This window comes from Hippopotamus amphibius, chromosome 4, assembly GCF_030028045.1.
Source record: "Hippopotamus amphibius kiboko isolate mHipAmp2 chromosome 4, mHipAmp2.hap2, whole genome shotgun sequence".
Lineage (NCBI taxonomy): Eukaryota > Metazoa > Chordata > Mammalia > Artiodactyla > Hippopotamidae > Hippopotamus > Hippopotamus amphibius.
Genome location: NC_080189.1, coordinates 53,256,874 through 53,270,121, shown reverse-complemented (window position 1 = coordinate 53,270,121; position 13,248 = coordinate 53,256,874). Strand labels below are relative to the sequence as shown.

Below are 13,248 nucleotides of genomic sequence, written 5' to 3'. Positions count from 1 at the left end.
TATGTTACACATTTGCGACACTGTGCTTTCCTTTTTATATAGTTAGCAATACTAAATTACATTTTAGCCTAATTCCTATGGAAATGGAGCTAAGTCATCAGTTTCTGATCTCAGTAGTCTAATTTTATTTTTCATGAAGAAAGTCACCAAACTTACATTTCTGATATGACTGATCAACCTCTACCTAACAGAAAGCATAAGTGGTTCCAGCTCTTCTCCAGCATTTTTGGACACAAGAGTTTAAAGCATATCACAAAGAAGTCAAGTTTTGTTTTGTTTTTTAATTTAATTAATTTGTTTTCACTTTTACTTTCTCCATTAATGATAGAAGTCAGTTACTCCAGGGCAAGGTCAATATTTTCTAATATCTATGGCTAACTGACCAGGATCTCAGTGGGTTCCCTGCAGGTACCACTTATGGCTAAAACCTTACAGGGATTTTAAATTACAACATAGAAAGAAACAGAACAAGTTTAAAGTTCCAGTTTGTGAAAAAAAAATTAAAGCTGTGGCTGGGGCCTGAAAAAGTGTCACCACATTTATTACATCTTATTCTCCCCTTCTGCCCCAGACATTTACTGAAACAGTTGGAAAAGGTAAGTAAGTTAGGAACCTGCATGGTTATCTCGAGTACAAAACTAGTACTACATAATATGGTCTACATTATCAATTTCCAGGATATTTTAATTTTTTGATATCAATAGCTAATAGTATTCATAACTTTTTAAATGTGAAAAGTGAAGGGTGTACCCCAATATGGGCTAATTTAGATTTAGAAAAAATAGGCAAGTCTTATTGGACTACAAGAATGCTTTGTATCTCTTTTTACGCTGCTGGTTAAACATAGATCTTAAGATTATGATGAATAGAGTGCCTGACTTTATAAGCTTTTTTATTAAAAAAAAAAGTGCCCTAGACAACCAGAGATTCTAACTATGCAAATTATTTCTTTCACTACCTGTGCAATTACCTAATCCGTACAAAAAAAAATTTTCTTATGCAGAGATAAAACAGACTCTTCAAGTGCCAAGACATTCTCCTGACTGCAACACTGTGCCTGTATAAATGTTATCACTTATGAATGAAATTACTAATATAACAATAGTAACAAAAAATAAATTCCCTCAGAAAGTATTAGGTAATAAGGGTGTTATAATCATGAAGAAAAGCCAATCAACTAAGGTAAACAAAGGTGACACCTTAACATAAAGGAATTTTGTTTTAGGTGGAAAAAAAATCAGCTTCCAAATATATATTACTATAAAAGTAACACAAATAAGAACTATTAATTATAGTATCATTGGATGACAGAACCATTAAAAGTAATGATAGATCTATTTTATTGAATACATACCACAACATTACTAGAATTATCATTTCAAGGTCATGAAAAATCAAGACTAGTTTATGACCACTGCACCATAAAAACAAAGTGAACTTGATTTATAACTGTACGTATGAATTCCAAAGATGCTAACAGGATTTAAACCTTTCAGTTTTCAGTTATATGTTCAGATTATTCTCATCACATACCTCTGTTCTCGATAGTTTCTTTTTATGGACAAGAAGAGAGAGAGAGAAAGAATTAGTTACCTACAAAAGTACATTAAAAGAGACCACTAAACATAAAAGCTCTAGCATTCATTGAAAGGTCCCCACTAGAATTTCTAATTGCAGAATTAAACGGGGAATAAAAACACAGTCTGCCTCTCTCTCACACACAATACACACACACAAATTTCCCTTTATCTTTCAAAGAAGTGACACCAAAGGGTTAATGACAATATTTTCAAGTAACCATTGTTTAAAAGCATAAAGCTTCAGTTATTAAAAAGTAGTTGTTTTCTCAATGTCAATTGTGTCATATTAAACATTTAGTAATGTCCTAAAATCAACCCTATTTCAAATATAGGTTTTCAGACATGTACATTGATTTAAATAAGGAAATTTATATATATATATATATAAAAACTGTGTTTTCATACAAATAAAAATTACAATGCGTTCTTTTTAGAATACATACCCCTAATTAAAGCTCTTCCTAAGAATTTCAAATATGAAAACATATGTGGACACAATAACATGTTGTGTATGATAAATCAGAGTGAGAATTCATAGCTATTATGGACCTCCCAAGTCATTACTACTTATTCACTGAAGCTTCATTGAAAGCTACACTGGAAATACTTTGCTCAAAGTCTCTGTTTTTCATTTGGCCATCTCCTAAAAGAAAATTGCATGAGTTTCAGAATAAACCATTCTGAAACAAAAATGTGTTCTAGAGAGTGTGGTAGTGAAGTGCCAATGATTTTTAATTTTTAAATCAAAAAAGTTAATCTCAAAGTTTCTATCATGACCTAATTAGGTGTTAATATTTTGAAGACATGTTGGAAGGTCAAGCAACTGAGCAGTCGGCTCCCTCCTCCAAGATCAAGACTAATGTTTCCATGTGGATTTCATCTGCAGCACTTTACCTGCCTATCTATTCCATGCACTCTCTGAGTACCTTGTTGAATTAAGTGCTCATAAAGTAAAAGTGCCAACTTGATACTTAATATTTTTCATTTCTGAAACCATCAGATCAGGGAGAAAAATAAGCCAAAATCTTTCTATTCAATGTGTTTTACTTTCTATTCTCTCAATCTGATTACCTGAGCAGTCCACCAGTTCCAAATAAGTATTCCTCATTTCCTATTCCTGCCATTCCCCCAAGGCTTGGATCAGAGGTAGAAAGTTTAATTGGAAGGATTAATGAGAAAATGAGTTCTCAGGTCCTAAATTGGTTTTAGAATTTTAAATAGAATATGTGAAACAGCATATTCACGAATTTAATTCCTGTATTAAAATTTCTATATCCTTATTCTATTTTTACACATATTCTGAATAAATTTAGTAACATTAAAACTTTCATCACTCAGGTTCAAATTATTGATGAAGATAATACTGTGGTATGAACAAGATGTGTCTTTTTCCTTAATAATAAAGTACATATATTCAGAAATGAAAACAAAAGTGAAACCACTTGAATTTCATACAAATAAGAAATGATATACAGAAAGAAGTACTTTTCATTAAAACACACAGACACAGGTAATTTCATTAGCAGTAGGAGTAGATGTTTAGGTTTCATACTTCTGAAAGGGTAATTTTTTCCAAGATTGTAAACATGAAATATCAACTTGCATCAGTAGGTGGCAGAAAATCACACAACACAGAACTAGCAATTTTGCTTTCCCTTTCACGTGACCAAATGAAACTGCTGAACTCCTTCAAAATAGGAAAGGTTAGGATGGCAATTACTACACAGTCTTGCGTAAGGGAAGTTGAGGAAACAGTATGACTCCAAGATGGGGCTAATTCACCTGAGGTGTGAGGAGAGCCCAAACAATACAAACACAGAAAAGCCTTTCTTTCAGACACATAATTTTGAGCTCTGAATGCTATGTTGAAATCAGCCTGTGCACATGTAAGTAAGCAACGTGCCTAACGACCTGCACGTTAAAGAGGCACACAGGTACGGAGCATCTATGAGCTGATACGGAGCTGGCTACCCATTTCATCAGGGCAGAGCATCCCCACCACGCTGTGCCCTCCTTTGCTGTGTCATGCCATGTTAACTATGTTATGCTAAACTCTACCCTGCTGTCTGTGCTGTTCGTTAAATGTCTTTCTGCATTTGTCTTTCTGCATTTTAATACTTATAACATACAAAGTTTATCCTGGCAGTCAAATAATTGCTCTCCCTTTTCAATCAAAGAAACTTTCAGGGTTTTGATCTCACAACAAGCATGAGCCATATACACTTTTAACTTAATTGGCTTAAAACCATGTCAAGTAATAACAACAACAACAACAAATAATTAAATAATGCCTAGTCTACGGAAAGGTTTGGGGTAATTTTAAAGTCTAAAAAACTCTAATTCCCAAGTCTTTTAGTAAACCAAATTTGATCTATGAATTTTTTTTTAAAAAAACCTATAAAATGGGCTAATACCCAAAAAGTCGAGCAACATTTGCAGGCCTTCCTTCTAAACAGAGAAACACCCCAAGCCTGGGGACCTGATACATCACTTCAGAGATCAGTAGGACTATGATTTTAAATTGAAATATTTAAAAAACTTAAGGTTTGCCACATTTAAGTTTTACTTTATTAAACATAAATAAGTTATTTGAATACTAAGGAAATTTTTCACATTATAAGATTGAAGTACTTAAAAAGAGAAATGAACATATTAAGTACACAAATAAGTTTGAAATGTGTGACGTCATTTACTTAGCTAAATGCCTAGCTAAGGGGATCCAATATTCAAAAGTTATATAGTGTATAACTTTTTAAACTGTATAAATAGAACTAAAAAAATTGTAAGTTGAACTTTGAAGAATTAGGTTTCTAAAAATTGTAACTTATAGTTGAATTTTAACTTTAAAAAAGTACATCTCTGAAGAGTTTTTTCCTTCACACAAAAACGCCCACATATTTAACAAATAACAGGGCCTCCTTCATACTTGTTGTGGAGAGGTTTTGCTCTTGGCAGGATGTGTGGCCATAGGGAAAGCATTCAGGAGCAGATCCTGCTGTTGTTCTTGTTGATATGACCTTTGATATTAAAGCACTACGCCCTTTAATTCACTATCTTGCCTAGATTTGGGGGAATGGGTTGAAGTCAAGAGAACCTGCATCATTAAAGAGCAAACCAACACTGCCTTTGTATGAGACGTGATTTAGATTGATTTTACTTCATGTAATGGTTTTAAAATAGTATGCAGTATTTTTAGAATAGAAGGGAGTTATCTCAGAATCTAAAAAATGATAAATTATTATTACCTCTAATCATGCCAAGTACAATCATTGATTGAATACTGAGCCAGACTGATTTTCACTGCAGGCATATTTATCCAATGATACAAAACTTCCCAGATGTTTAATTCATTTAGATAAATATTTTAAAGCATAGTTTGACAGTAACACACTGAGCCATTTCACTTACTTATAGCCCCATGCAGTTATTCCTAGTATGAGGGCCAGCACTAAAATGGTGCCAGCAATTATGCCTATTATAATATTGGTACCAGCAACACCTGGGGGGAAAGAAGAGACGACGAAGATCAGTGTATATAACTGAAATTTTGATATAAAATTCTTTCAGGAACTTTATCCTGCAGATTTGTAATCATCACACTAATAACATTATTTCTTTTTAACAAGTGGGTATTTTTTTCCTTTACACTCTAATTTTAGAATCTTTTTTTCCCCAAACTTTATTTACTTATTCAGATATAACTGACACATAACACTATATTGGTTTCAGGTGTATGACAGTGATTCGATATTTGCATATATCTTGAAAAGTAGGTATTTTTTAAGGGAAGAAAAATCAACCATAACTTAGCAATCCATATCAATTGTTTTTTTTTAAAAAAATGATTACTTGTGTATGTTTCCTTTTAATTCCTGTCCAAGTACATTTTGCACAGTTTTATTTTCCAGGTGTTTTTCTGGCAAATATAATGAGGTCACTGAACTAAAAGAAAGGAGAGTAAAGATAAGGGGAAGAAAGGAGGGGTGATACCACTATGTCACCATATAACATAGCACCCTCTGGGGAGGAATATGTAGAAATCCATGTTCTTTCTGACCCTGATCTCTTCCTCAGAAATTCTAGAAATGTTATTGTTTCTATCACTCCATTTTGACAACCAATGTAAGGTCCTTATTTTGTGTGATATTTTGTCTACATAAATATAAGCTTTGAAAGGGAGAAAACATATCTAGAGATTAACAGAATCAATGCTCAGGTGGTATAGGTGATAAAGACTGTAGTTTCCAGTCTTGGCAATAATGGCTGTGGTATCCTAGAGAAGGAAACACCAAAGGAAAAGACAGAGTCTGGTGAGCTGGAGGTTGGTGCTGGTGAGGTGTTAGAGTGAGGCTGCACCAGATGACTGGGGACCAGGGCAGGGCTGGTGCTCAGGACGGGGTGATGGCACTGCTGTGTCTGGCAGCACCCACTGTCGGGCAGGCTGCGATGCAATCCTTAAGGGATCACAGCACTGAGAGTGGCCCAGGGAGTCAAAGGCCTGGACAGCAAGTGCAAGTGAGAGCCCAAGAGCAGAAAAGGCAGTCAGGAGGCCTGGCTCTGATACCAGGAGACCAGTTTTATATACTCCACGTTAAATTGCAGGGCTCTCACCCAGAGCAGCTCAGCTCACTCCTTGTCTGCTGTACTCCTGAGGAGTCCTTCTGGACATCAAAGGTCAGTAACCATGGGTGAGCAGAGCAGATTCCAATTTCCCATGACAGAAGTCGCAGCTCTCTGTCTGGGAGCCCTCAGTAGTCATGTGGGACAGCAGGGCTCGGGCATCTAGAAGACTGGCCAAATCCCCCCTGCCCAAGTCCTCTGTGGCATGGGTGGGTGCAGATGCCAGAGGACCTCCTGGGCCCTGGGATTTTCCTACTCCAAGACCTAGCCTATGTGCCTCTCTTTCCTTTCCTCGCAGGGATTTAACAGGGATCAATAAACTTGGATGCTAGTCCTGATTACTTCTAAGCAATAGTATGACTTTTGACAAGTCACTTAAATCCACGTGCCTGAATAGCCTCCTCTCTGTATTAACTGATGGAACCAGCTCCACACTACCATTGCTAAGACTGAGGATGCCAAAACCCTAATCATTCTGTGTTTCATTATTAAAGTCACACTGGCTAAGATGTTTAACCTGTATGGATGATTAGAATGAAAATAATCATTTTCTCATTCTTTGGAGGTGAATGGACATCAGGATTGGAACTTTATGCAGAAGAATACTCAATAACGAAATGATAAAAATAGCTTAAAAGGGGACATTTATCTCCAAGGTATGTCTTCTTTCCACTATCTGCATTTAATTTCTACTTTTCTACTTGGGCCACTCTAGTTTTTAGAACTGCACCCATTGTTTCTTATCCATGTTGAACCCCTTACAGGCGCCGTGGCCAAGGTTACTACGTCTAGAATTATCTACAGTCCAGACTACAGAACTGGAGTTGAATATAAATGAGGTTCTTTAAGAAAGAATATTAAAGCCAACAAAATCAAATTTTCCCTCATTTATTCAGTTCCAATATATAAAAACATAAAATATATAAAATATAAAATCAGACACTTAAGAATTTTGACTACTTTCTTCATTTAAAAGAAACGTTAGGGTTGGTTGTCAGCCCAAAATGAGTACAATACTTGGAAAATCTCAGTCTGATATAGGACAAGATATGGCTGAATCGGTAGACTAAGTTATATTTAATATTTCATATCATTACAAGTTAATGGAAAAAACAGTTTCATGAGGCGGGCCCCAGTTGTATATTGTAATTCATCTTTATGTGGATTTAACTTGTATTTGAGTTATATAAAAATAATTCAATTGAAACTTTCAGAAGGGCAGTTTTCTCTTTCCTTGTGCATAAAGACAACATAATGGGACCAAATTAAGTACCTTACCATTGCCAGAGAGAGTAATGCCAGCCTTTGCATCATCATTGTAAGGGAAGTAAGTGCTGCAGTCCTCACCTACCCAGTGTCTGTTACACACACACTTCAGCTCATTACTGCAAACCTGAAATCAAAATCAACCAACAATCAATGCCAACTCTCTGGCACAGAGGCATGAAAAATAAACATTAATTTCTAATTATTATATGCCTGGAATTTGATGGGACTGAAAATTTATTGGTACTTTCTTCCTACTACTAATTACTTTATATCTCACTCAAGTACTTGAAAAAATATATTTTCTAGAGATCAACAGTTGACCCAGAGGGAACAATGAATGTTAACACAGGAATGAATTTATATGTCTAAAATAAAAATCAATGAAATGATTGATCTGAATTTCATTAACTCAAATTTTAAGAGGGAAATTTAAAAAACTAACCAGACCTACAATCATTTGCCAATTACCCAATACAAAGTTTTCTTTCTTCTAAAGAAAGGATTTTTATACCAAAATTTTATTCATCTTTTAGGAAGCAGATGAGATAAAGAGAAATCTGACAAAGAAGAGGGGAGGCTTGAGGCTTTGTAGTGTCTGAGAAGAAAACTGCACAAAACCATAACCTGGGCACCTCAACCCAAGCTCCAGAGATTAGCTACCTCAGGCTTGTGGAAACTGAGAATTCCCTCAAACAAAGCCTAGGAAAAAAATTCACACAAAATGGCACCAAATTTTGAAAAATAAGCAGACAATGTCTTCATTTATACATCCAGGAAACAGAATCTATATCTAAGATCTTAGGAATCAGGCTTCCCTGGTGGCACAGTGGTTAAGAATCTGCCTGCCAATGCAGGGGACACGTGTTCAAGCCCTGGTCAGGGAAGATCCCACATGCCACACAGCAACTAGGCCTGTGTGGCACAACTACTGAGCCCATGTGCTGCAACTACTGAAGCCTGCACGCCTAGAGCCCATGCTCTGCAACAGAAGCCACCGCAATAAGGAGCCTGCATGCTGCTATGAAGAGTAGCCCCCGCTTGCTACAGCTAGAGAAAGCTCACATGCAGCAATGAAGACCCAACGCAGCCAATAAATAAACATAAATAAATTAATTTAATTAAATTTTAAAAAAAGGAGTGGGAAGTAGGAAAGAATTCAGTTAGGTTTAAGATCAGAGAAGTTCTCCAGGAGGCAGGTTTTGACTGGATGGGTTTCTATCTCTTGTCTGCTTGAATTAGAATTTGCCAGAAGACAACATACATGCAGATCTAAATGTAACTATAAAATATGATTAACAAATTGCAGATTTCAAATTAATTCAGATTAGCAAATTTCTGCAGATTAAAAAATACGCAGGAAGGAAAAAAAAGGGCCTGGGTTTGAGACTCCACTTCACCACTATCTTTTCAACCAACCATAACCAGGTCAACTAGCTTCTCCAAGAATGTTTCCATATCATACAACAGCACCGGTGATACAGTGACAAGAACAGTGATACTATGTCACAGGGATTGTTTCAAGTATTACATATAAGTTACAGGTGTTAATTCATTGATTCTTCACAACAACCCTGTAGACTAGGCAATATTATTATCCCCAGTTTACAGAGGAAGAAAGTGAGTCACAGAGTGGCTAAGTAGTTTGCCCAATCTCGCCCAGTTAGTAAGGAGTAGAGCCAGGATTCAAATTCAGACTGATTCTAAGCCCACATTCTTAACCTACATGATGTATATTATATAGAGAATACCTACTGTATTTCCCATTTTAATTTTTGTCATGTATACAGAGTTGAGTTGCTATATGTTAAAAATGCATAGGATATAACCTTTCTGTATTATGCATAATTATTATAAATGATTGGATGCTATTTGCCACCTGATTTACTTGTGTCTATCACTAATTTACTCATTCCTTAAACAGTTAATTAATACAACTCGGCGTTACACATTCAGGTCTTCTAGATGAATAAGTTACAGTTATTCATTAGCATAATGATCAAGAAATAACTCCATTACTCTTTTCTCCTGTCCCCCCAAAAAGCATCTCTCCCTAACATCCTCTTAATTATTTTTATTTTTTAATAGCTAGCATCTTTTCTTTAATTATTCTCTTTTTTAAATTTACTTATTTATTTTATTTTTATTTATTGGCTGCGTTAGGTCTTCGTTACTGCGTGCAGGCTTTCTCTAGTTGCGGGGAGCGGGGGCTACTCTTCACTGTGGTGAGCGGGCTTCTCAGTGTGGTGGCTTCTCTTGCTGCGGAGCATGGGCTCTAGGCGTGCAGGCTTCAGTAGTTGCAGCACATGGGCTCATCAGTTGTGGCTCACGGACTCTAGAGCACAGGTTCAGTAGTTGTGGCACAAGGGCTTAGTTACTCTGTGGCATGTGTGATCTTCCCTGCCCAGAGCTCGAACCCATGACCCCTACATTGACAGGCGGATTCTTAACCACTGTGCTACCAGGGAAGCCCACATCCTCTTTATTATTAAGGAATGAAGACTTAGCAGATCCCTTTATGGGAGCAGAACTACTTACTATATGTCTTTTCTATTCTCTTGTGCTATAAGAATTCCCATCCTTTGGCAAAAAGTAACAATTACTAAGACCTCCCTAAGGAAATTCTTGGCATATCCCTCAGAGAAATACATGGGATGAGGAGGATGGAAGGCTTACAATTCCAGGACAGGGATCCTTTACCTCAACTGGATTGTATAACCAGTTTAAGCAAAGAATCCAGAAGGAGGATAAAAAGAAAATCATACCACATGCCAAAAGAAAAAGAACCAAGAAGTTTTTGTTAGTGTAGGAATTCCTAGCTGAAAAATTACAAAACTGGAATCACTAATAGAGCATGTTTATTTAACCTATAAACTTACTTATATAGGACCTACATTATCAGATACATGACTGAAAGCATAGAATTTGGTCTTTTAAGTATCATCATTCTTTCTATTCATTTCTGAGAAACACTTCCTTAATTATTCTGCTTCTATATCTAGAAGTTATCCTCAGCTGGTGCCCACTGCTGTGGCCGTGGCAGTTACTCATGGTCTGTTCTAACCGGTCAGTGCCTGGACCATCCCGTTGTTAAATATTGTGGCCACTGCCCCTGCTTTTTACTCCCTTTTTTATCCCATTATAGTAAGGTGTCTCCTAGGTCACTTGCATCAGTAGAAAACTGGCATTATATTAAATAAGATCAATTTAACCTGACAAGAGAGGAAGACAGAAGAACTTGGTTAGGAAGATTAAACTTTTTCTTATTCCCAGGCTTTCACAAATCACACAGCAGAAATAGCCAAAAGCCTATGACCACATGACTGTTTACATACCAGCTGGAGAAACACGAATAAGCATGTTTTTTATAATTATAGAAATAAGCAGTTTAGGGTCACGTCTGTTTCTGTGATGTAAAAGGACCGAATCGTTCCCCTTGGTGCGGTACTTAATACTTACTCCATTTCCTGAACAAACAGTGCCTTCTTTATTGCTTAAGCAAGTACTAAAGTTGAAGGAAGCCACAGGAAGGCACCTGTGTTCTAAGCACATCATTTGGGGACCACAAGGTGTCCCATCTTCCACATAGCCAAGGTCTACATCTTCGTCAAGCTTAACATGCCCACCACTAAAAATAAATTGAAAACAAAAAGAAAAGGGGATTCTATTAATTCACATTCATCTTGAGAATATGCTTAAAAACGAAAAAGTAGGCAACATCACTTTATTTTCTCCTTATTATCTAATAAAAAACAGTAGCATAAACATTTTCAACCTCTAAATGGAGAAAGCAATTGAATCTTTTGATCTAATTCTTTTCAGAGATATTGATATATCTTAGGATTTAAACATAATTATTATAACAAGGGTCAGAACTGAAATGGCTTTATCATTCTGCCTTGGCTATTATGTATAAATAAGTAAGCCATTATTACTAGCATTTGACTTGATAAATAAGTAGGTTTCACAATTTCAAATATGTTTCAAACAAGGATGAGAATTTCTTGTTTTGGTTTACATTTCCCAAAAAGATCATTCTATTTACAAATTACAGTTGACCTTTGAACAATGCGGGGTTAGGGGCGCCACCCCTCCACACAGCTGAAAGTCCAAGTTCCGAGTCCACGGATTCAACCAATGAGGAGTTGTGTAGTACTGTAGCATGTATTTACTGAAAAGAATCCATATTTACTGAAAAAAAATCTGTGTATAAGCAGACCCTCATAGTTCAAACCGGTGCTGTTCAAGGATGAACTGTATATTTGAGAATGGCTAAATTATTGTACCAGCTATTCAGTGTAGCAAGCCCATATATTACGTAGGAATAAAAAGTAAACAGGATACAGATTAATTAATTAAATAAACAGGATGGGAACTGAAAATGTATATTCATAATCACTTTATTCATATGGTACCATGTCAATGCTAGTACAAAAATCTCCATCCTTGTTTATTTTTATCAAAATTATGCAAGCATGTAGTTTTAAGAGTTAAATAGACAAACTGGTTTTTAAAATGCAGTGGAGCCATCCACTGCTCCCTGCTCCTCCGTAGAGCCCTCCCTGGAGGAAACCACGTCCTACTCTTAACTGATTCTTTTGTTATTTATGTACATACCTTTAAATAATGAATTTGTATTACTATTTTTAATGTTTCCATTTTAGGTATTATCAACTGACTTCCCGCTGTGGAATTTGAGAATTTATCTATTTCCCCACCCTTCCATCACACATTTTGTTGATCAATAGTTAAATCAATAACAAATCTTGCATTATTATGACTATGTAAATGTTATTTAAGTGATACAGTACACCGTAATTAAACCCCTTCTTTTCCTTGTACAACTTACTGTCCTCCCTCGGATTAGCAAGTCTCTTAATTGTTATCTATCACTAACTCAAATTTAACCCAACTCTGCTGTCAAAATCTCCACTAAGATGTGTCTGAACATCAGTTCATCTTCCTGAAATAACCTCTCCTGGAGTTTCCACCTGAAGTTTCCCCTGCTCCTATCCGATCTGGCTGGCCCCTGTAAATAGTACAGAGCTGAACATCTTGGATTTCCCCTCACCATTCATTAGAGGATTGCCCTGTCTCTCTCGGTGGTGGGTATCCTGTTTCCTTAAATTTCCTGTGTTTCCCTCTTAGTTTACTTCTTGATTTTGGTGGAGCACAATTTCTAATAGCTTCCTGAGAAAGGATACAGGGGAGTAAACATTGGGGAAACTTTCATATATAAACGTATCTTTATTTTTCTACCCTCACCCTCGATTCATATATTGCCTAGGTACAGAATTCTAGTTTGGAAATGATTTTCTCCATTGTCTTCTGGATCCCAGGGCTCTTGTTGATAGATCCTAAAACATTCTGATGCCTGATACTTTTTTCTCTCCTCTCTGGAAACAACTGGGATTCTTTTCTTTGTCTTAAGGTTCTGAAATTTCATAATGATAAGTTTCAGTGTGTCTCTGATTTCACTCATTGCACCCTGCACTTGTGAGCCTGGCATATGGAAATTCAAGTCCAACAGTTCTAGATAACTCTACTTCAGTTACTCATTGCTAATTTCCTCCCTGCTGTTTTCTCTGTTCTTTATTATTTTTATTCTAATGTGGTGAGCTTTGCTCTATGTTCCCTTTCTTTGCCTCTTTTGCCCTATTTTCTGGGAAATAATTTCAACTATTGAGTTTAATTTCTGCCATCATGTTTTTAATTCCCAACAGCCTTTCTTTTCTTATCTTTTCTTAATGTTCCTCATTTTTAAAAATAGCACTCTATTCTT

At 36.1% G+C, this 13,248-nt stretch overlaps 1 protein-coding gene across 15 annotated transcripts in view; it reads right to left on the bottom strand.

Annotated features, from left to right (window-relative positions):
- Positions 1 to 13,248, bottom strand: part of ADAM22 (ADAM metallopeptidase domain 22) — a 215,177-nt gene that overhangs the window by 22,975 nt on the left and 178,954 nt on the right. For 14 of the 15 annotated variants that reach the window (XM_057731544.1, XM_057731549.1, XM_057731551.1 and 11 more), the window contains 4 exons: positions 10,926 to 11,094; positions 7,479 to 7,593; positions 4,989 to 5,079; positions 1,534 to 1,551 (listed from right to left, as the gene is read on the bottom strand). In XM_057731544.1, the coding sequence (XP_057587527.1) occupies positions 1,534 to 1,551; positions 4,989 to 5,079; positions 7,479 to 7,593; positions 10,926 to 11,094 (393 nt within the window). The remainder of the gene's footprint in view (positions 1 to 1,533; positions 1,552 to 4,988; positions 5,080 to 7,478; positions 7,594 to 10,925; positions 11,095 to 13,248) is intronic. The other variant, XM_057731555.1, reaches the window with a different exon arrangement.